The sequence below is a fragment of the Plectropomus leopardus genome, chromosome 13 (assembly GCF_008729295.1).
Source record: "Plectropomus leopardus isolate mb chromosome 13, YSFRI_Pleo_2.0, whole genome shotgun sequence".
Taxonomy (NCBI): Eukaryota; Metazoa; Chordata; class Actinopteri; order Perciformes; family Serranidae; genus Plectropomus; species Plectropomus leopardus.
Window position 1 is genome coordinate 17,977,954 of NC_056475.1, and position 24,369 is coordinate 18,002,322.

The 24,369-nt window shown below is 37.1% G+C and overlaps 1 protein-coding gene, 1 long non-coding RNA gene and 5 other non-coding genes across 7 annotated transcripts; 6 read left to right on the plus strand and 1 right to left on the minus strand.

Annotated features, from left to right (window-relative positions):
- Positions 1-3,116: 3,116 nt before the first annotated feature.
- rab34b (RAB34, member RAS oncogene family b) lies at positions 3,117-12,276 on the minus strand. The gene is given in 11 exon segments (XM_042499831.1): positions 3,117-3,286; positions 5,569-5,676; positions 5,800-5,890; positions 7,030-7,111; positions 7,220-7,271; positions 7,368-7,432; positions 9,275-9,376; positions 10,069-10,134; positions 11,699-11,745; positions 11,747-11,791; positions 12,229-12,276. Coding segments are annotated over 11 exon segments (768 nt in total). The 3' UTR covers positions 3,117-3,224.
- Positions 12,277-13,827: 1,551 nt separating this feature from the next.
- LOC121952952 lies at positions 13,828-17,233 on the plus strand. Its single transcript, XR_006106471.1, has 8 exons — positions 13,828-14,065; positions 14,706-14,787; positions 14,980-15,037; positions 15,244-15,333; positions 15,528-15,584; positions 16,196-16,249; positions 16,440-16,494; positions 16,821-17,233. It is a non-coding gene; the product is annotated as an uncharacterized LOC121952952 (long non-coding RNA).
- Positions 14,826-14,897, plus strand: LOC121953114. Its single transcript, XR_006106487.1, has one exon. It is a non-coding gene; the product is annotated as a small nucleolar RNA SNORD49 (small nucleolar RNA).
- Positions 15,089-15,162, plus strand: LOC121953110. The gene has a single exon (XR_006106483.1). It is a non-coding gene; the product is annotated as a small nucleolar RNA SNORD65 (small nucleolar RNA).
- Positions 15,381-15,454, plus strand: LOC121953109. The gene has a single exon (XR_006106482.1). It is a non-coding gene; the product is annotated as a small nucleolar RNA SNORD65 (small nucleolar RNA).
- Positions 16,035-16,112, plus strand: LOC121953115. Its single transcript, XR_006106488.1, has one exon. It is a non-coding gene; the product is annotated as a small nucleolar RNA SNORD49 (small nucleolar RNA).
- LOC121953111 lies at positions 16,294-16,366 on the plus strand. The gene has a single exon (XR_006106484.1). It is a non-coding gene; the product is annotated as a small nucleolar RNA SNORD65 (small nucleolar RNA).
- Positions 17,234-24,369: the final 7,136 nt, after the last annotated feature.

The following is a 24,369-nucleotide window of genomic DNA, read 5'->3' on the forward strand; positions in this document are numbered from 1 at the left end:
CAAAAGAGCGCTTTGCCAAGCCAATCAGGAAATATAATTTTTGTATGGAATGCGTCAGAATGAATAAAGACTGTCTCTTTCTGTTTCAACCTTAAAGCCTCCGCTCTTCACATCTATCAAAACAAACACACCTGTGACCGTGCAGACACCTACCCAGTGCGAGGCCGAGTTTAAAAAACGATTCGAGGAGAAACCTTCCTGTCAGCTTGAGTTTCTGTCAAACATTACTTGTCCGTTTCCACCACATGCTGTATTATGATCACCTGACTATGTATTTGGCTGCTGTAGATAGCCTCTAATGTACTGTTGACTCTCTTATTTGACCTATCTGGGAATACTGTGTGGACACTAACATTGTGCCACGTTAAAGGCAACTGATGCCGTTTGTGATCTGCACTCATGTGAGCCAGCGCAGAAGAAGCTGGCTCACATTTAAGTAACGATAAGCAGAAGTACCCCGTCACGTCAGTGTCAGAGGGTTATTTTTCAAAGATGACTTAGATTTCAATCTTTTGTTTCTTCAATGTTTGCAGTCCAGTGAGTATTTTCACTGTTGACGCTGGGGTGCGATGTTAGCCACCTCGAATGATGTGATCTCCTGAGACACCGCTGCTCCAGTATCAACAGTAAAATTAAGACGTTACGTGGGATGAGTTCAAATTTCTTCAACACTATCAGCAGCTGCTACTATCAAACTGACTTCCCCCTGCGTTTATATGGCTAACTCTGTATAATAGTCTGAACTGCACGCAGCTGTTTCAGTAGAATGAATATATTGTTGTAAAAAACACCTTGAATCTCTTTTGTGATCGTTGCGTGGCGGTTTGAAGCCTCTCTGCATCCTTCATGACTCATGCATTCAGCTTTTTCTTATTTTCTGGTGTGCCTCTGTGCCACAGTACAAACAAGCAGCGCTGGTATTCAATGGTGTGCTTATTTTTGCAGTGTGCAAACTATCATGGTCCCATAATATGCATATGGTTTTAAATAATTATGGTTTTTGAGTACTTGGTTTTACGTCTCTTGCCAGATTAAGATATTTCGTGTCTCTCAGCGAGGCTGTGATTGATCATAGAGGAGAAACGATGTCTCTGGCACTGCTGATGACCTTTTCTACCTGTGATCCCTTTAATAAAAGTGTTCATATTAAACCCTGAGTGTTTTCACGCTAATTTGGGAAACAAACTGGCAGTCCGAAAGACCAAGCTCTGCAATTTATCAATATTTTATCGATATGATCAGACTAGATATCGTCTTAGATTTCTGATATCGTAATATCATAAATATTCCTTTTCCTGCTTTTAAAAGCTGCATTACAGTAATGTGATTTAATCTTCTGAATTTATGAGATTGTTTCTCGCTGTTTTATTTGCCTTTACGACAGCTTCAATAGTCGACAGTCGCCTAGTCGTCAACTGTTAAACTAATTGCCAGTTTTTTTTAGAAGTGATACACTGGTTTGAGTAATTCAAAAAGTATTGACTCTGATTTCAGCTTCTTAAATGTAAATATTTTCTGGTTTCTTCGTCCCTCTGTGACAGAAAACTGATTATACTTCGTCATTTTAGGACGTCATCTTGGGCTTTGGGGAACACAAAACAGCATTTTTTCACCATTTTCTGACTTTTTTTGACCACACAACTAATTGATTAATTAAAAAATTAAACGACAGATCAAAGTTGCAGCCCTAGTCTTTGCCCGATTATTCATTATAAAAATTACTAGTGATTATTTTTTAATAAATCTCATTGGGTAAATAACTTGTTAAAGCGCCAATAGTCAACCTACAATATCATCACACTTGCGATATTGAGGTATTTGGTAAAAAATATTGTCGCTCATGTGATGTGTGTACATGTAAGTGTTCATTTCTTCACAGTGGAAATATGATGGAACAGAATGTGAAGAATTTTCCCAATCTTTACGCTTTTTTTTTTTTTTTTTTTTACACCATCCAGCTTTTCTATCTCAACAGAAAGAAAAGGAAAACTGAGTGATCAAAACCAATTTATTTACACAATCCATGAGCTGAAATAAAAGTATATCTGTGTTTAATAGGAAAACATATGCAGCTTTATAAAGACTTCTTCCTCCTGTCTGACTAAACTAAGTGAGGAAATCAATTAGTCTCAGGTTCAACTTCCTGTCTGCGCAAACAATCCCTCTATTTTTCCGCATCATGAGAACCCTTATGTCAGAGGAGAGAGATGCGTTGTGGGTATGACTGCGGTCATGGGAGCCAGTGTGCGCATCAGATTAGCAGCACAGACACATGACAGCAGGATCACCGAGACAGCCCACAGATATGCACCAAGTCTGGCATTTTCTCCAGGAACGGGATAAAAATGTTGCTTCCGAAAAGCACGTTTATAACAAGCAAATGCAGCTTAAAGATCTAGTGGAGAATAGTCTTCCTTTTTTTGATAAATGTTAACAAGCATCTAACAAAGCTTTATTTGTTGTAAACTCCAGCAGTACAAACTTTCCTGAGAGGACTTCCTGTTGTTTATAGCCGTAACTAATGTCAAACATCCAGCCTCCTCTCAGGCTGCTTGGGCAACACAAACATAAAATGATTTAGTTGATTTGACAGCTTTTTACAGTGTCTATTCATGATATCCACGGTGAGCACGATGAGTCCATATTTCACTTTAACCATTTGAAACCTGGAGCAACATCACTTTCCTTGTGCTGCCTTAAGGCACCTTTCACAAGTATTTAAACCTTGAACCTGGAGGTAACTGATGTGATTTCTTTCAAAAACGTGGGAATAAAAGGCAATGAGCAACTTGGTAAAAAAAAATATTCCACAAATTGCAAGATCTTAGCAGATTTAGAAAATATTTTTTTAAAAATGAGGAAAAAAAGAAAAAGCTTGGGAAAAACAAGCTGAGAGAAAAACTATATTTATATATATCATAATTATATATTTACACCATGTTCCATTATTATCATGTTTTTGTTTCATGTCATTTCAGTAGTTTTTTTATTTTCATTGTACTTATGTATTTATTTATTGCACTAATTTCAGTTAATTTTTTTCTTTTTTTGGAATATTTCTTTCTAATTCTTGGGTAAATTCTTCTTTCATTGCATATTGCATTCTCCCCATGTTTTTGAAAAAAATCAAGGCAATTTTCCACGGTTTCAAAGGGTTTATATCCCCCTTCGTTGTGCCTTGTGTTGCTGTGTTATTGGTGCATCCAAGCCGTCGTCCTCTGTCATCAGCAGCAGTTGGATTTCCTCTTGGGCGGTTTGTGATGAGCTTCTGTGCTGTCTGTGAGCCCTGTGTTCAATGAAAATGAAAATAAAATACCTTTTACTTTTTGGGCATTCAGATAAACAATGTGAACTACAGTCGGACGGGTTTAAATAAAAAATCTGGGCAATATTATATGGATTTTTCACTGTCACAAAAATCCAGTGAAATGAGCAAAACAAACACTGATTTGATCCGAAGAACAACATTGTTTTAAAACTATTAAAAAAAACAAAATGAGCCACATTGGTGTACTAGGAGGCATATTCCTTTTTTGCCATGAACTTGGGCAAAGTACATTTTCCCACATACAAAACGTCTGTGGGAGGCTGTAACTATATATTAGAGCAGTGGTTCCCAACCTGGAGGCGGCAAAATGATTAAAGGAATATGAGAGAAAGAAAAACTGTTTTTTCTTTCTTTTGACATAAAGGCAACTTTTATCCAGTATAGCAAAAATCCTTCAGAGCTAATTATCTCAGAAGATAAATCACTTTGTGCTACGCTGCTCATATCTTCACAGTCTGTGATGAGAAGTCGCGAGTAGATATTTAAACGTTAGTAGCAACGTCTTTACAGGTGGGTCACTGTTTGTTTTTTGCCTGCGCGTACCATGCAGCCACCTCCGAGGCTGAAAATGAAGCCAACGTGGAAGTGCCAAAAACTGCAGTTCATCATCTGGCCACTTGAGGCTGGCTCCAAAACAGAATCAATCTCCATAGACCCCCATGCTAAAATGCCTGATTGTAAAGCAGAAATAAACTTGTTTACAACCTGGTATAAAAAAAAATAGTTTTTTACATTTTATTAAGGCCCAAAATTACGCAAATTTAAGAACGGGGCCGGCTGAGTCTGTCTGTAAGGTGTCACTACAGTCTGCGGGTCAGATCCACCGCTTGTTACTCCACTGTGCCAACCTCTTGCTCAAATATGGCTGTGGCTCCAAAAAAAACCGAAGATGGTGACAACCAAAAAGCCTGAACCCAATGCTTCTGAATGGCAGTCCACAAACAGTAGCTGCGTCTGATATTTACACAGTCTGTGGTGCATATGGATGCATGTGATACACATTCCTGTTGCTTGTTTCAAGCTAATCCACTGACTGACAGTTGGTGGCAGTAACACACAAAAAAGCAGGAAAGAAGAAGAAGACTGCTAGCATGTGAGTGTGGATATAAACAATTCAGGATTTAAACTTTTTTAACTATTATTAAAAAAGCTTTGAAAATGTTTAATGGCAAAGCGATTCATTCAACACGTTTGTCAGACCTCAAGGAATGGCTGAGGTAAGAAATCCTTTTCTATGACGTTTATTTACATAAAAACTGCCTTAACGTCATGGGATAACAAACAAACAAACAAACAAACAAACAAACAGGTGTGCTACCACTGAGCATTATGTTTGTAATGATCTGCACAGGAAAATAGTCTCAAACAGACACATAATTTACTTCTGTTAGAATTATGTTTATTGTTTAACCCTTTGAAACCTGAGCAAATTGGCATGAATTATTTCAGAAACACTGGAAGAAGACAACTTATGAAATGCCCCCCCAAAAAAATTACCTCAAAATAAGCAAAAAAAACCCAACACACACCTAAAAGAGAGAAAAAAGACCTAAGTACGAAAAAAAATTGTTAGATAATTTATATATAATATAATATATAATTATAAGAATGATAAATTTGGTTTTTGGACATTTTTAACTGTTTTGGCTGTCGAACAATCTCTGTCTTGCTCATTTGCTCAAATTATTTCTTGTCATTTTTTAGTTTGTTTTTTTTTTTTTTTTCAATTTTCCAAACATTTCTGCCAAGTATCTTTGTTCCTGTATTTTCAAAAGAAATCAGACCAATTTTCTCGTGTTTCATGGGTTGAAATGCTTGTGAAAGGTGTCGAAAGTGCGACAGACAGAGTATTGAGGTATGAACACATTAACACATATTATTTTTTTGATCCTAGATCTGTTGAATAAGAAAATTTAAAAAAAAAAAACATCAACCGAATCGTACATTATTGCCTGATCCAAACTTTAGAAATGAAAGAGCATCCAACTACAGACTGAAGTGATGCTTCAGTTCATATGTGTCAACACAAGTTTTTATGCTTCAACTTTAACCAAAAAATCACACTTTTCTCTGTCGGTTGAGAAAAAGACCTTTGAGCTTTTGAAACTCTCGCAAACCACAGTGGATAGATTATAAAAAAATAAATCAACCTAAAACCTAGTTTGTAATCGTGACTGCAAACTTGATATTTTGAGATACAGTAGTTCCCAGAAAAAAAGAATATAAGGAAACCGACTCACTGATGATGTCACCGACGTGCCTCGATCCACTTCTCTCGAGCTCGGCCAAAACGTTGGCCTCAAAAGTCAGCGAGGCCAGACGGAAGAAGAAATCTTTCACACCATCTCCTGGAACAATAAAGCGACGGAGGAAAGACAAAGGGGGATAAAACCGAACATGAAAAGCATGCTGGGGTGATGACCGTGGGAGTCTGTGGGATTCGTTCTTGTTAATGTGTGTTTGACTCCCACCTGACTTGGCAGAAACAGCCCAGTACTCTGCTTTGATTTCCTCTGAGAGTTTGATGGCTTCCTGCTCGATCTGAGCCAACTGATCAGGAGTCTGAGAAAGAGAAACGTGGAGAGAGGATACTGTAGAATTAGACTGATCATAAACTAAAAGCAAAATATTCAGAGCTGCAATTATTAGTTGATCAACAAAAAAAAAAGAATCTGCAACTATTTTGATAATTAAAGCAAAAGTGCTAAATATTGTTTTGCTTCCATGTTCTTAAAAGGAGAGTTAGCTGTTTTTCTTTGTCTTACACGATCATTAATGGATTGAACTTTGAACTGTCAAACAAGACATTAAATGACGACACTTTGGGCTCCGGCAAAGTGCTTTAGAAATGAAAGTTATCTGGACCAAACAATGAATCAAAAATAATTTAATCGATGATTTTTAAAAAAGGATTCAAAGTACTCAAATGTCTTTTTCTGCCCTGAAGATATTAGAAAAAAAACTTCTGACATTTCAACTGAAAGCTACATTTAAGAAGGTCATTTTTAAAATGACTTCAGATCATTCCTGCCTAAAACACAGCACTAAAACAACATTTAAACTTAAAGGAATACTTCACCCACAAAATGACCTTGTGTGTATCAGTCATGCCGTGTTATCTTGAATTTGTACAGAAGACTTTTGTTTCTCGCATTCCTCCACAGAAAATGGAAGCACATTGATTTATCGGGGTCCATGTTTAAACTCTCACACATTTTAAGTCTCATTTATCCAGTCGTATGTTCAGCACTTCCCAATTACACACATTTTCCCAAAAAAAAGAAAAACAAAATCAGAATTGGAGTGTGCAAAGGTAAGTTTCACTTTCAGTTCAGTTTTAAATAATAATGTTTCAGTGAAAATGCACGTGTTTGGCAAGTACTGAGCATATGACGGGATAATTTAGACTGGGATTATACGACATGAGCTGTGTGAGAGTTTGTAAACAGATGTGCTGATATAATTTTGCTGTTTTTAAACCATTTAAACCGCCTCAACAAATCTATATGTTGTCATTTTCCGTGGAGGCAGTTGAGCAAGTTTTCTTCTCGGATTTAAGGTAACAGCACAAATGGTAATTTCTCCTAATATTAACAAACGTTCATATTTTAGTTTATTATCAAAATTGTTGTTATTGGTTAATTTTCTGTCGATTGACTGATCGATTAACTGCATAAATGTATCAGACTAATTTCACCCACACTGAGGTCCTTCTTGGTGCCAACAAGGAACAGTAAAACACTGGAGGGGTCGTTTTCCTTCATTGCGTCCTCCAGCCACTGCCTGACACACACACACACACACACACACACACACACACACACACAACTATTAGACTTCAAATGGCATTTTAATGGTACAATAAAAAGATCCTAATGGGGTATTCCTCACCTGGCATGTGCTAACGAGCTCACACTGCTCAGGTCAAACACCACTATGATGGCTGAGAGACAGTACGGACAGTCAGACGGTGTTCGTGTGTGAATGTTGGTTTAAAACTGAGATGTGTAATATTCTGGAGAGAGTGAGCTCCATTCACCTTGTGCTCCTCTGTAATATGTCGAAGCGATGCATTTGAAGCGCTCCTGACCGGCTGTGTCCCACCTGAAACAGATCAGACGCAGCTTTGATTGTCCTCCTTTTGATATTTGGTGGAGATGAGCAAATTTTAATGTCTTTACGCTCGTGATGACAATGTGAACATGCTGACGTTTAGCTGCTATTATGTTCACCATCTTAGTTTAGCGTGTTAGCATTTGCCAATTTACACAAAACACAAGGTCCAGCTGAAGCTGATGACAATGTCATTAGTTTTGAAGTGATGTGGTCCTGAACCTAAAATATTAGGCAGATTGATATTTTTGACCTGATGATTTCACCCTACTGTCAAATCTGAAAAGTTGATTTCATGTTTAAAAAAAATCTTGTTTGTTAAATATGACTATTTGTATTGTGTTTACTTTATATTTAATTCCTCTAAGTGTAAGTCACATTTACTTAATTTTGTGAAGTTGTTGCAACTTAGAAATGACAAGTTTAATTAAATCATCTTTATTTTTAGCAACCCTTGTAAACCATGTTTACTGAGCTATGTATCTGTATCCTGCTGTCTGGATAATAGTCATACTAGTAATATTTTTATTATTAAACATGTTAACAAAACAGAACTAACAGATCTCCTAACTTCACCATTAGAAAAATCTTTTTGATGATCAAGTTAAGTCAGACTAACTTGGTTTACTTAAGTTTTTAACACTTACAAAAAACAAGGTCATTTCCATTGTCATTTTTAGGTTGCAGCAACTTCACAAAATGCAGTAAATACAGCCACATTTTAAGTAAATGTAACAATTAAATATAAAGTAAACATAAAATAACATTAATAGTTATACTGACTTTACTTTTTTCAAGCAACTGGTTTCCAAGGTCATTTTATATAAAATCAACTTGTCAGATTTTACAGTAACAGGAACAGGAGCAGTTCACCCCAAATGACAAATTTTTTTTCCTGTTACATATTTATCCCTATAGACTGTTTTGGTGTGAGTTGATGTCTGGGTCCTCTTGAATATAATGGATCTGGATGGCACTCGGCTTTTGGAGCTCATAGCGCCAAATTACTTAATTCTACACACATGCATTGAGTTGCACAACCAGCGCAGTGATGGAAAAATGTATTAAAGCCATTTAAGGACCACTTAAGAGTCCAAACAACAAGCTAATCAAATCTAGAGGATGTTATATAACCTAAAAGTGATCTAATCATGCGATGTCATAAATGTGCAGATGTGGAGCAACATCACTTTCCTTGTGCTGCTTTCTGACGCCTTTCAGGAGTGGTTAAACCTTTGAAAGCTGAGCAAATTGGTTTGATTAGTATCAAAAACCTGGGGAAAAGGCAATGAGAAACTTGGTAAGAAATGTTTCACAAAGTAAAATATTTAAATTATTATTTTTAAGAAAGCTAGAGAATAGCTACATTTGCGATTTTCATAATTACATAATTACATATTTAAAATTGTTACAGAAGTTTTTTAGGCGCTTTTTCCAAGTCATTTCCATTTTTTTTAAACTTTCTTTTCCTTTTTTCAAAAACTGACTTTCTGGTAATTTACTTACTCTGATTGCACTGTGTGTGTACTTGCGCTAATTTTGGGGTAATTTCTTCTCAAGTTGCTCATTATCTTCTTCCCGTGTTTTGGAAAGAACAGAGACAATTTTTTTAAGGTTATTTTTTGTGAAAGGGGTAGAGAGGGGATGAGGTGCCTGCTTTATCCACTGAGCCACAGGACACCCCAGAGCAGAGCCAGTTTGCTAAGATTTCAAAGGGTTAAACAGACTGTTGAGCGATTTAACCCTGCTGATCCCTCAGTGGAGTCAGTGAGATAGTTAGTGTGGAGCTTTGAGTGAACTGAGTGTTTTTCTGTGATACACAAACCTACTTACAGCTGCAGACTGAAGGGAACTCCGAGCACCTCGAAACGCTCCATCTCAAAATCCACCCCGATGGTTGCTTTGTAGTTTTTCTCAAACGCACCTTTACGGAATCTTAAAAGCACCAGAGGAACAGAGGGAGAAATAATAAATCATTTTAGACCTGCAACAAAAAAACATTATCTTTTATTATCGGTTAATTTCTTCACTACGTACTCTTTTGTCTTTGAAATGTTAGAAACGTTTGATTTCTTGAGATCCTTTCATCTACCCTTTGAAACCTGGATGGACATCAGTTTTCGTGTGCTACATTCAAACACTTTTCACAGGAATTAAAACCTTTCAAACCTGAGCAAACTGGTTGAATTTGTTTTGGAAAACATGGGGATAGATGCAACTTGGATGTATATTTGTATGAAATGTCCAGCAAATTGAAAACAAAAAAAAAAAAGAAACGAAACACACAAAAAAAGGAAAAGCTGACAAGAAAATGAACTGAAATAAAAGACAGAAAAGAGAGCGATGGAGAAAAATATTAGAAATAATTAAAACACGAAACTTATTATAATTGTATGTTTAAAATTAATTGCATTTTTAGCACATATTCCAAGTCATTTCCACGTTTGTTTTTATTTTGTTAATTTTTAGGTAATTTTATAGTAATTTTTAAAAAATTATTTCTTGCCAATTTGGGGTAATTTCTTTGTTAAGTTATTTATTGACGTCTTCGCATGTATTTGACAGAAATTAAGCCAATATGCTCAGGTTTCAAGGGGTTAACCTAATTATTCATGACAGCTTCTTACCTGCTGATCAGACACGTTTTCCCAACTGCAACATCTCCCACTACAATGACTTTGGCGATATTAAAGCTGGCAACAGAAAGGAGAAAAGTCATTCGTGACTCCATGAAACACAGCAGACAGCGTTTGACCTTTTTAATGGTAAGCCTCACAGACACTTCAAACGTAACATTAAAAAATAAGTAACTTTAAACATGATCTTTAACCAGCTAAATGTATGAATCATCATTCCTCAGTCTGCTCTTGCATTAAACATAAATCATTTTAATAACTAAATTATCTAGATCGGGTTTAAGCAGCCTTACTTCACAAATTAAGGGGATTTTTTTTATGAATCAGAAACTTTTGAGCTTTCCAAAAGGATTATTATCTGATCATTTTTTGCTTCAGAATGTGTTTACATCCTAAAAAAGCACAGCACAGCCTTTGTTGAAATCTGCTTTATCATTTTAATTCATTATATGTGCTGAGAGTTTGCTTTCTGTAATTATGCAGTTTTGTTCCAAATCTGACAGTTTTCTGCATAAATCTTAATATCAGAGAAAAATAGACATAATAACTCTGTTCTTACACCAAATGTATAAAAACATGCGGCTGAAAATAGTCGCTAACAAATACAGAAACAAAGTCCTGTTTGAGTAACATTTACTAAAAGCTGCCCAGCTGATTTAATTTACTGAGCTTTAAAAAAAGTTTTAAAAAATTGACTAATTTACTTTTTTGATGTGACTTGTTAAAAATATCACAGGCCTTCATCCTTTAGCCCTTTAAAGGCTGGTTTGACATCGGTTTTCTTGTGCTTCATTCAGTCACCTTTCACAAGGTGTTTAACCCTTTAAAACCTGAGCAAATTGGTTTTATTTCTTTCCAAAACATGGGGGAAAGGGTAGTGACCAACTTGGCAAAAAATATCCCACAAATTGCAGGAAATTAGTAATATGTGGTGAAGAAAATGACCTGAAAATTTGTTTTTAAAAGGGGAGGGTACTATTAGAAAATCATCAAAAATTAGGGAAAAATGTCCAGACTAATATATTAGTAATCATTATACCGTAGTTATACATTTATAGTTATGCTACAGGAAAAAATTTATAAAAATCTACCTTGTACCTTATACATACCTTATATATATATATATATATATATATATATATATATATAGGTCATGTTGAGTTGCTCATTGCCTTCTCCCCGGGTTTGTGACAGAAATCAAACCATTTTGCGTACTTAGAAATGATGGTTTCAAAGGGTCAGAGGTCCAGTGTGCAGGATTTAGTGGCATCTCTGCGGTTGCAGTACTCAAACTTCTCCCCTGTGCTAAGTGCGTAGAAGAACAATTGCGGCCGACACAACAACGTGAATGTCTCTATTCAGAGCCAGTGTTTGGTTTGTCCGTTATGGGCTACCATAGAAACAACATAGTGTACTCAATATAAGCAGAGACAAGCGACCACCAGATCAGCGCAGTCAGATGTGATGGGTGAGGTCAACAGCTGTCAGCTGACACAGTCGACAGAGCATGACTTAAACAGCATTTCCACAACTAATTCATTTCATTTAAACACACGTCACAGACAGTGTGTGTAGTAGCAGGACTGGGTGGGTTGTCTTGTTAACCCCTCTGTGACCTTACCTCACTGTGTCTGTCCTCTGTACCTGGCAGGCAGCTTTCACCTGTGGGGTGGAAGCTGTCTTTGGTGTGCAGCGCTGCATTGGGACTGAAACACTGTAAACAAAGTGAGGAGAGGAAACGGGACAAAATAAATAAAATAATGGGACAAAAACACACTGGACAGACAAATGGGAGGGAGTAAAGGCCTACTCTGAGTGTCTTTTCATGGCTGATATTTAAAAGTATGTCCTTTACATCAGCCATAAAAACAAGCCTTACTTGTATCATAAATATAGAGACTTAACGTAACAAGGTTCTGTGAGGACAACAACATGTTGCAAATTTTGCAGAGAAACAAAGAGCAGCATTTAAGGCTCTAAATAACCTCATCATGAATAGTAATGCTGTTTGCTGTAATTGCATTATAGGCCTGTGAGTGTGTCTGTGTGTGTGTCTGTGTCTGTGTGTGTGTGTGTGTGTGTGTGTGTGTGTGTGTGTGTGTCTGTGTCTGTGTGTGTGTGTGTGTGTGCGTGTGTGTGTGTGTTACTAACGTGTGGGAGCTGAGTAATGATCCGGTCCTTCTTCACAGGTGGCAACATGCTGCTGCAGTGGATCAGTACACACACTCACACACACCTTCAAGCTGTCACGTTCGGTCACAGCAAACACACACTTTTCATTCACTCCAAGATGAGACACACACTTAATCTTCCTTTTTTCTCTTTTGTTGTTTCTAAAACTCCACAATTCAGGAAAGGATAGTTAATGTTTTCCTGTAAGAGAGGAAATATCACAGTTAAAATATTGTTCAGTATATGCAGGGTGTACAGTAAATCAAAAACTATAAAGTATGAAACCCTGATAAACATCATATAAAATATAGTTTTAATATACAGATCAGGTTAGATCAAATATAGGTATTGTTTCATGGCAAAATTACAACCCCAAGAGCATTTTGTTTGTCTAACACGATATTTCTAACTTGTCAACTTATAGGTCAAAGTTTAAGAAAGGTGTGGAGAAGCGGAGCGTATTTGCAGATAAAGGATGGGGCATCAGCAGTGCAGGATCAAAAAAGACAGAAGAGTGCAAGTAATCTGACAACTTTACCTGAAACAGCTGGATGGGAAAATGCTGATAGAAATGTGCTCTGGTCGTGAAGATGGGCTGTAATATCCAAAGTGTGCTGAGAAAATAAATCCAGCACAAAATGATGCTCACAGCAGCGAGCTGAGTCTCCAGACTGACAGCAGACAGACAGACAAGAAATTAATGAGACTCTCCTGGTAATTACAGAAGAAAACCAGCGAAACAGCGCCGCCCTGCGGCCACAGGCTGCTCTATGGCAACTTACTGATGATGAATGTTTTATGTCTCCAAATAAAATATAGCTGCATTTTCGTTTTTAGTACTACTACTACTACTACTACTACTACTACTACTACTGCAATAATAGTAATAAAATATAGTAACGAAGATACAGTAGGGCCTATCTATTCATTCATTAAATTAGTTTTTATTTCACCACTGCTTAAAAATTACAGCCTGGATTTAAATTAAAATAAAATTAGTCCACACATAAAGAAAATTAACCTCAAAACACAGCATGAAGTTCGTTTTTGTTTTTCACAGCTGTATTTAACAAAAATATGTACAAAATATGCCAGGCAACAAAAACATAAACATACATGGGAGGACAAATTGTTGACATTGTACAAAGAACATAATAAATAATCATAATATCAAATACACAATTCAATACAAATCATTAAAAAAAAAAAAAAAAAAAAAATGGACACAGACAGAAACAAAAGCAAGCAAACAAAAATCATTCATATTCAGTTTTTGTAATTGTTAAACAATCTGTTGCTTTTTGTTATTTGTTAGAGCAACAGATCAAAGTGTAGAGTTAAAATAAATCAAGATAAGAGAGAAAGAGGGATGTGAACCAAAATTTGTTTGTTTGTGGACAAAGAATTTCATTCTCATTAAAATAAAAAAAATAACAACATAGTGTTGTTCACACTCCGGTACAGCAGGTGGCGACACAACGTGGTTGCTTTTATGGCGCCAAAAAAACTAAAGAATAAGTGACGTTTAATTTCCGCGACGTTCAGTGTTTTAAAAGCGTCGGCGACAGCGTCCACGGTCCTTTCTGACTGTGTCCTCAGGTCTGCAGGCTGTCCGCTTGTCTCTGGCAGCTGAAGCTGCACCCGCTAAAAGTGTTCAGTAAACACAGAGACAGCGCTGTCTGCCCAAACATCGCGTTAGTTGAGCGATATTTCGTGACTTCAGTTAAATCGTGATATCTGTTAGCTAAAGTGACGTTAGCTCTGACGGCGGGCCTCGTGCAGCCACGTGGAGAAAAACGGAGAGATGAAAGACAAGGTGAGTTTTAGTCCTCTTTTCTTTGTCCTCTTTAAGACCCACTGAAAGGGCTGTGTGTCGTTTTGCTGTTTACATTTAACGTTTTCTTTCTCTGCAAGCTCGTGTTTTTTTGTTGGCTTTTTTTGGTTGTGAGGGCGGGTTAGATTTGAACCTTACTTAGTTATATTTGGTTCCTCACTGTCTACTTTAACTTCATGGATACTAAGGTTATGAGTAAATAATCTAACGACAAAAGGGGAAGACAGTGAGTTCAAGAAAGTGATTAAAAAATATATAATTGTAAGGCAACTATAGTCTTCTCCCCCCCAGTTTTTTTTTTAATGTCAAATAGATCACTTCCTTGTCACCTTTTACTTTTTTTTTTTTGTTTCTTTTTTTTTTTTTTTTGCCGTTTGCACAACATTTCTTGCCAAGCTGCTCATGTTTTTATTTCAAGTTTTTAACAGATATTAAACAAATTATTATATTATTATACTTATTGGTATTTTTTTTAGTATGAGGGAAGAAAACTAATGTTAGTCTGTGTGTTGCCCTTTAAACACATGGACCCACATCCATGTTAATCCTAAAATACTGAGTGATGCTTAGTCTTAACTTTCACCTAAATCCTAATATATTGCCTGTCTTGTTTTTCGTCCAGGTGGACCTCAGTGTGGCGGCTCTTTGCATGAGCCCAACAGATGTCCAGTCGGGTATAACAGGTCTCCTCATGTCCCTGCAGGGTGAGTTACAGTGAAATAAACTGTCTTAATGAAGTTGTGACAGTGATGAAAACTGTGAATAGGAAGTGCCGTCTGATGCGACAACTGACGATGTTTCATACTCACTGTTCTGAGCCGCCAAAACTGCAGTTTTATCGTCAGTGATGATCCATCTTTAGATATTTGAAAGGATTTTTTTTTTTTCTTTTCAAGACGGGTCAGAAGAATGGGTCTATGCAAGGTGATAGAGGCACGTTCAGCCACGACTGAGGTACGTTTAATGTGTTTTTACTCGTGGAAAACATGCTGTTGCTATGAAATGTAGTGATGAAACCTAAACTGAAATAGCTGGAATTACCGGCAGATTGTTCAGTGGTGACTCTCGGTTTTCTGATCATGACATGAAACAGTTCTGTGACCTGTGAAAATAAATGGACTTTGTCACTTTTAACCTTATTTTTTCTGTCTATGAAAAAGGTGTGAGCTGCCATAAGAGCTGTTAAATCGTCGTGCAGCACTGCCGATGCGCCCTGTTAAACCAGCTTGACGGAGGTTCATTTCCTGCAGGTGAATATGCATTTCCTGTTGTAAAAACGGCAACTTGACTGCTTCTGTTATGATGAAACCTAAACTGAAATAGCTGGAATTACCGGCAGATTGTTTAGTGGTGACTCTCGGTTTTCTGAACACAAAATTTCCAGAAAATCTCTAGTGGAGTTGATCAGTGCTAGTTTTTCAACACTTTGAATTTTTTCCTCAAGGTTGGGTGCATCATCTTAACGGGGCGCAGCTGCAACTTCATCTTCGAGACGGAGCTTGTAAGTTAATTTTTGTTTTCATTGTCCTTAAAATAAAGAAATAAGCTTTTTTTATAAGCTCGCCTTTTGTACAGTGAGACATCTGGATTTATGTGCTGCAACAAGCAGCGGACGCATTAATGGGACAGAAGTCACTTTAATTCTGTCAAAACGGCAGCATCAGTCAGATCTGCCCACTTGTCGTTGTCCAGATCAAGTCAAACATTGAGTCCAGTTTTTTCTGGGGCCAAAATGAACAGATTTGAAATCTTCAAATCCTGCTCATATTGTAGGTTTCTATTTGTTGTCGACTTGCACCTCCAACACATCGACCAGCTGATCCTGAAAGTCAAATTGGCTCTTACATCATTTGGTGTGTTCCTGCCTTAAAACATCGCCGACTTTGTCCACAGATGAATAATGTCCAAAGGCTGAGTTATTTAAAAAGCTTATAAATGAATCTGCAGCTTTTTCAGTGATGAAAACCTGGAATAGGAAGTGCCGTCCGATGCGACAACTGACGATTGTCTCAGATCCAGTTTTCTGAGTCTTTTAAAGCTTTACTGAAGAAAGATTGGTTTTCAAAGTATTTGTCCGTTCTCAGTTTTCCACGTTTTTTTTTTTTATTGCAGGTGTCAAGCCAGTCTGATGTGTCCCCTGCAGTCTGCATTGGAGTAAATTCACAGGTAGATTTTAAACTTTAACATGCTAATTGCAGTCAACTTTGTTGTTATGATGAAACCTAAACTGAAATAGCTGGAATTACCGTCAGATGTTCAGTGGTGACTCTCGGTTTTCTGAACATTTAACGCCGGTGTCACGCAGTACACCTGAATTAATATAATTTGCAGACTGACGCTCTTTCTTGTCCCTCAGAGTTGGATCAAGCGGTTGAGGAAACTGCCTCAGTGTGCTGGCAAAGCTACATGTGGTAAGACATCATGTGATTTTAATTTTTAAGATGAAAATGACAACAGTGAGAATGGGCTTAAATTAGAGTTTCAGGTAAATATCTGTCGCTGAAATGTCACTCAGAAAGACCCTAAATCTTTAACACTCCAGAGGAGACTGGTTTGTTTCGACATTAAATATCAGGATCCTCTTAAACTCACGACTCTGCCTCTTTGTAAGGCCAACTGCTGGTTTACTGTTCGGATGTGTGATTGGGTGACTTTTTCTCGTGATCGTAATATGGGAGAAAACTAATTATTGCTGTGAAGATTTGTATACAATACTAATTTGGCATCCTCTCTTCAGATGACAGGAGGACTCTTGGACATGGTCTGAAGACGGACGTCAGCATTTTACATTGTGAAATGCAGTATGAGTAACTGTTAGATGTGATTGTTATAAAGAGTCAAAACAACCCAACGACTGAAACAACGGTGTGACGTCTTGACAGCTGGAGCAACTTCTGCCATTTTGTTTTTTTTGCATAAAAATGGGATTTAAAAAAAAAAGTTATTAGTGGTGGACTTGTTGGACTGTGCAAACAACCTCGTTTTTGTATTTTTTAACCACCTTTTTGAAAAGGTCATCTGTGATATTTGGGCATATATAAAAAATTGTTTATCAAAGTCTTTTCATGTGTAAAAGCAGGTGTGCTTATCTGAAAAAGGTTTAACAAATGACAAAAAATAAAGAATATGGTACGTTCAAATTTAGAATCATCTCTTTTTATTTTTATTTTTTTAAATTTGTTTTCCTGTGTGCTGTTGGTTGGATGCTTTTCCCAGAGGTGTGGTCTGAACCACGTTACCTGAACTCAAGTCAGACTGAAGTCATAAAGTTAGTAACTAAGAAGTTTGTCACAATTATAGTTTTATTTATTGCTTGAACTCACGAATGTCAACATTATTTCTAGCAGGTCGACACTTAACTCGCCAAATTCAGTTTTATTTAATCAACCTGACAGCGTCCGATCAAGTTGCAGGAGAGAAGCATGACATGAAAAAATCATGAAGAATGGACCTTATTATTTGCCAGTTGGAGAAAAAATACAAAGATAATTTCATTTGCGTACAGAAATATTCAGTGGTCAACAGAAAACATTGCAGTATGTAAAATGAGCGGAGATAAAACTTCCAACAAACTTGTATTAAGAAGTACAAGTTTTAATTTGATTTTTGTCACTGTTGTTAAAATGACATCACATTTGGTGAAGAGCGCACAATGACTCATGACGCAAAGTTGAGTTGACTTCAGACTTCCCTGTCTTGACTTGGGACTTGAGTGCAAAGACTTGAGATTTAATGACTTGGTCCTGTCTCTGCTTTTGCATTTTTCATTTTCTCTTACTCTGAGCTCAGCAAACACTGACTCCCCGATGAACACGTTAAAGCGACCAGCATCGCCTTTGTTATTTTTTTAAACTGACCGACTGTACCAACACACTTCACTGCCTTCTTGTATGTAACTCGACTGTCAACAGACGCTGCAAAGGTCTTTGATCTGTCTGCCGCTAAATGTTTGTGTGTCTTGCTTCAGTTTTGAAGTTGTCTGGAATCACTGAAGATTTTGAGATTGAATCCTTTGTGTTGCAGGCATGTAGTGCAATGTGATGGCTTAAATTCAGACAGTTTTTGCCAAATTATGGGTGTTGACTCCCTCTGCACTGAGCCTGCAAACACTTGTTTGCAGCAGGTGTGTTATTTCTGGTATTCAGTCCATGGAAATAATTAAACTGCATGATTTCGTCTTCAGTCACTGCGTTTCTGCTTCCCAACGGTTTTAAGAATCCAACTTGAACAGGTAAATGCTGCATTTGCGTGTCATTTTTTCTTAAATTACTGAATTCTGTTTTACCTGAAAGCTGTCAAGCAATTGGTTTTTCTCATTTCAGATACCTCGGCTACTGCTCGCCGACATGACAAGTTAACCAACAGGCAAAAAAAAAACATAATATATTACAAGAATATAGACATTTGGAATAAACTCCACAGTTCTTGTTATATGTTGCGAATGGTCATGAAAAGAGGTCTTGAAAAAAGTCACAGAAGTTTTTTTAAATTTGTCCAGGAAATTTTTTTGGGACCCTGTATATAACTTTCTACTAATTACAATGCCTCCTATCCCTGATGAAGTTTTGGAGATTTGGAAAATGGGGGGGTGTTGTCATCAATGACTTGTTGCCAACACGCAACAAAAAAAACTCAGTTTCCTGGCTTTCCTGGAGTTCTGGGCTCCCCTGCTAGAGAAAGCGTATGCCAAGTATGTGCTCATTTATGCACACTGTACACTGAAATTACTGTCAATACCCAAAAATCTGAGGCCAAAACATCAGCCAAGTTAGATTTTCTTCCACTGTTAGGCTTTGGAATTAAGTCTCTGCTTTTTTTGTTGTTGTGGTTGAAATCTAATTTTTTTGAAAAATAGATCCAGATAAACTTAATAATTTGCATTTGCTACATTAAAAAGTGCCTGTTTATGTTTTGCTTCAGGGTTTGTGGATCTTATGGTGACATGATCGCTGGCAACCCACCTGAGGCATTTGAGGACTTTAGCGGGCGGTGCACATGACCTACACGCTGTCCAAAAGTCCACCTGACACTCTGGGATGTCATGAACAGAGCCGTCCAGTGCAAAACTGTGATGGGATGTGGGACTTATGGAGAGGTGAAAAGACAGAAGTTGAGATACAGATGTTAATAATGATAATCGTCCATTGTAAACTTGTGAAATTGATCTGTTTCAGGAGAAAGGAAAAGAAATCTCTGAAAAGTTTGGTGGAATTTCATGCCTTTGCTGTGACAGGAGTCAGGCAGGTTTGTACCTGACGGATGTGTGATTGCCTTTTATATAAGACCTGCTGACGCTGAATGCTTTTGTTCTTCTTTTACTGTCTCATCTCTGACTGTGCATCATTTGAAGATGTTTGTTAAAACAAAACAAAAAAGTTTTCAAATATAACCAAGGTGATTGTTCATGATTTATTTAACAGAGTGAGGGGAAGAAGGTGAATCTGGTGAGAATCTGGACCCATGGGGGCGAAAAAAGTGGAACTGAGACTGGAGTTAAGTAGTGTTATCTGCGTATAGCTAACAGTACAGCTCTATCTATATGACTCCTGCTTTCATTATATGAATGAGCAATTGTGATTTTGTTTCAGGTCAGCATTGCGGGAAACTGTGAGTGACAAGGTCTGGGAGGAGTGTCTGAAAGTGAAGAACGGTGGAGAAATCTGGTAAATCAGTCAATCAATCAATCAAAAAGCAATAACTAAAAGTTAAAGGAGCTGTATGCGACTTTTAGTCTGTTTCAGGTTGTCTGCACGCAGATGGCTGCAAAGTGCAAACACCACTAGCAACAGCAACAGTTAGCTTAACTTAATTTTTAGGTGATAATAAACAAAAACATACCCCACTAAAACCAACGCACTGGACCGTAATTGCTCCAAATGTCATTATACAGCTCCTTTAGCATGATTTACCAAACTGTTTAAGCAGTATTTCTACATTTATCATTTTGGAGTTTTTTCCAGTTTATTTAAAAAGCCTTGGGAAATCTGCTTTCCTTTATCTTTCCAATAGTGTTTGAGATTGTTCAATTTGGACCAAATTGGTAGACAGGCAAAAGCATGGGTGAACATTGCTATCTCCGTATTTGAGTCAGTTTTATTGTGGCAACATTGGTCACTTTGGCCAGGTTAAAAAAATACTCGCCCAAGAGTCGGTGTGATTGAGCTGGTTAAGCCTCTGTTCCAGGGCAGACCCTCCAAAGTGTGTGAATGTGTGTGTGAATGTGACAAGAGTACTGCGTTTACCGTAACCTCACACACACCTTTCTGCATCTGGAGAAATCCAGTTACTCGGCCAAAGTTCAGCTAGATATCTTAAACAACTGAGGCTCATAAGAAAAATGACACATTCATTCCATTATTTGCATAATGTTATAGACAATGTCAACAAGGCCAAGGTAAAAGTCCTTTTTTTTTTTTTTATTTTATGTATTTATTGATTGATTGATTGCTATTTCTTACTATCTTTTAAGAGTTATTTTACAGATGCTGCGCTCTTTTGTTGTTTCATTATATGACAAAGAACTTTTGACTTTGGCTTGTTGACTTTGTCTTTGACATTTCTGTAACTGCTGTAACTACCTCATATTTTTCCTCAGAGGAGTTCTTGACAAATCCACAGTACCTCTGTCTCACTGTGAATGAGAAGAACAAAAACGTCTTACCGTCTCTGCTGTAGCAGCCTGATGAGGAATATTGCAGCAAAGTTAAATACCATGCCATGGGGTTCATGATCTACAAAGTCAGTGATGTTCATGTTCGTGCCTCGGTCCCTGATCTGTGAACATGTGCACGGTCATTGTGCTGAATTTTATTGTATATTGGCGATTCATATAGATAGCAAAGTCTCTAATCTGATATCGTCATCCTTTATTCTAAACAGGTGCCATTACAGGTGAACAAATAATTATTTGATATATATTTTTGCATGAAAGAAATAATATAGGTTATACATGCAGTAAAGCCTAAGTAGATACATACATTAATAAAAGGGAATGTCTGAATTATAATCTTTACAGGTTCAAAAAGGGCAACTTCTGTTCATGCTCTTCAAGGATGAGGAACCCTTCAAAGTCAGTGTGTTCAGCCCTTGGAGAGAACTGATTGAGTTTTACAGTTTGGAGAAGGGAGAGTCATGATTATTCCCTGCTGACTGTTGACTTAAGTTAAATATTTTCTTTATATTTCATATTATATTTAATGCATAACATTTTAAGTCCAAATAAATTGATAAACTGTACAATTAACCCAATAAGCCTTTAAGCCTTCACTATGTCCTTATGCTGTTAGATCTTTTTACGTTTATATCTTGAATAATCATCTAAAAAAAATGACAATTTGATTTATTTTCATCACTGTATGAATTAAATGATGAGATATAGGTCTACTAAAGATGTAAATAAAAAGTTTTATAATGCCCCTTAAAATTAAGAAGGCCTTGCATATTCCCATGAAGCTTTGGCGATCCCTAGTGGGGTTCAGGACCCAGTGCACCAAGATAAGACAAGATAAGATAATCCTTTATTAGTCCCACAGTGGGGAAATTTCCAACATTGCAGCAGCAAAGGGATAGCAAAATATCAAGATAACTGTGCAAAATAAACTATATTAATAAATAAGTACAAAAACGTGCAGGATGAAGATGAAGGAAATAAGCACAGAGGACGACATAAACAAACAATATATACAGTATCTTATACCAAGGTATCATAATCATTCACCCTCCTGCAATGAGCAGTTGTATTATACATTCAGTCATACATTATCCTAAAACTGCAACATGCTGTTAAATACAAACCTGTTTATGTTCACAATAATGTATTGGCACTGACTGTTGATTGGGTCTCTTAAAGGCACCTTGTGGAGTGTTTAACCATTTGTGGTGCTACAGAGCAGTGTCTTTATGTGATCCCTTTTTGTTTGTATCATACACAAGCACAAGGATGCGTATGCATGCATATAAAGATGATTTTAATGCACGCAGCCTCACACTATTCCTCTGATCTACAGCTGGTTATGCATCAATAATCAAAACATCTCTTGAGATGTCTGGAGTGGCTGTGGCTCAGTAGAGTGGATTGTCCTCTATTCAAAAGGTTGGTGGTTTGATTCGAGCTCCTCCCGTCCAGTCAAAGTATCCAGGGACAAGATACTGTGCCACTGATGTGTGATTGTGTATAAAAACTGAATAGCAGGTAGCACCTTGCACGGTAGCTTGAGCCACGAGTGTGTGAATGTGACAGGTAGCGTCAAAGTGCTTTGAGCAGTTAAACAAGAAGCGCTATACAAATGCAAGTCCATTTACAATTTACATAAATGCAGGAAAGAAGACTGCTAGCAACAGGGATGTAAACAGTGCAAATCTTTCAATTTTAGCTTTCCATTGTGTTTAGCTGAGAAATCCTGCATGTGAACAGAAACTTATGGGACACCTTTAAGTTGTTCCTCAGAGATTTTTGAGTGTGCAACTGGCCCTTGTCTTCATTTTGAAGGTTTAAGTAGCTAACATTTTTAAAACCCATTTTCTCAACCAGCTTCCAGGGTGTCTATAGGTAGGTTTTTGGACACTTAAAGTCAGGGTAAGACCTTTTTTTAAGACAATGTTTAATTACATTTAAGACCAATAATTTTTTTTTCTTATTCAAGTATTGCAGGTAAGTATAAAAGATAAGCTAAAGTTACATAAATAAATATGTTAAAAGACTGACAAATTGAATTGGATAACATATTTGTGGGAATTAAGACCTCACAAATTCAAATGTAAAACTAAAGATTTTAAAGGCATAATATTTATAAAACTGAATTTAATGCCTTTAATCGACCTGCAGACACTCTGGCTTCTTACTCTGGATCCTACACAAACACAATCATTTTCTAGTTCATAGTTTTGGTTGTTTTACATGACAAAGATTTCTCTGTCCTGTTTTGTGTCTGATGAGTCTTTAGTGTTCAGACAGAGGAGCCTTTAGTTTAAAACTTGTTTTGTTATTATTGTGAAAGGAGTATTCTGTCAAATCTGACTTACTCTCTCAAGCTGACAGTCATCTGTAAACATACATGTTCTCCCACATGCAAATACAGGCCTCTCGAAAGAAGGTATTTGAATTATTTTTAAGCTCTGACAGTGTGCAATGTGCTGTGTGACTGCCTGCAGGCAAGTGCTGGTTGCATTCACCTGTGTGGGCACTGACTCTTCACAAATAATATCTGACACAAGTGGTGTCTCCGGATCAAAGCTTCAAAGATAAATTTGGGAGATTTCATTTCATCCTCAAGTAATCTTTATTTGTCTGTCAATAAACTAAGTGATAGAAGTAATCATATGATTGAGTACTAATCGCCCTCTGTCTCTTTTGACATTTTGGAGAGGACTTGTTATTGCATGAAGGTCCCTGTTTCAGATTTCACCAGGTTTGGAAAAGCTTTCTGCTGTGATATTTACATGTGTACTTTTTGTAAATAATCAGCCAAGTAAAATTTGTTTTTTTTTCTCTCTTTTTCATTGTTTTGTTTAAAATAATAATCAAAGAATTTACAATTAGAAATGTTATTCATTGATCAAGTTGTCTTTGTCAAGAGTGTTGAAAACATTTTTATGAAGTAGTTTATAACTTAACAAAAGTCAACACCATAGCTGGCAGTCACGTATACATTTCTGAGGTTTCTGGGCTATGTTAAGTGGTGCCTCTTTATTTGTTTCAGGACATATGGATCTTACAGAGACATAATTGCAGGAAACCAACAAATTCGGCAGCCTTAAACAAAAGAAAAAAGGTATGTGCAAATTTGCAAATTTTGTCTTCTTCTAGTTTTGAACTGTGCCACAGATGGCCTTTGCCTTTTCATTTTCTCTTGCTCTAATACTCTCAACATACACTCTACTCCGTCATTTCCCTTCAGTTTTTTTGAAAAAGAAATTGGAGGTGGGAGGCATTTTTGGAGTCCCCCACCTGGATGGTGCCCTAGGTGGCTACCTATGTCACTTACAGGTAGATCCCCATTGATCATCAGGCTGGTCTGCTGGACCATGATGCCTTCACTGTGACAGAAGTCAAGCAGGTGTGTACAGCTACATGACATGTGATCGATGATGCCTGAGGCAAATCGGCTGATTGCTGAGTAGAACTGACAGAAGTGCAACAAGGGCAGTTTCTAATGTGTGGTTTAGGAAATTTGCCTGCGGGTGATAGTAAAATAATCATTCCCCACAAATAGTTTGGTAGCATTTGACAGTATAGAAACAGCAAAACTTGATAAAACTTGAGTTCAGGGAGTCGCGAGAACTGATTG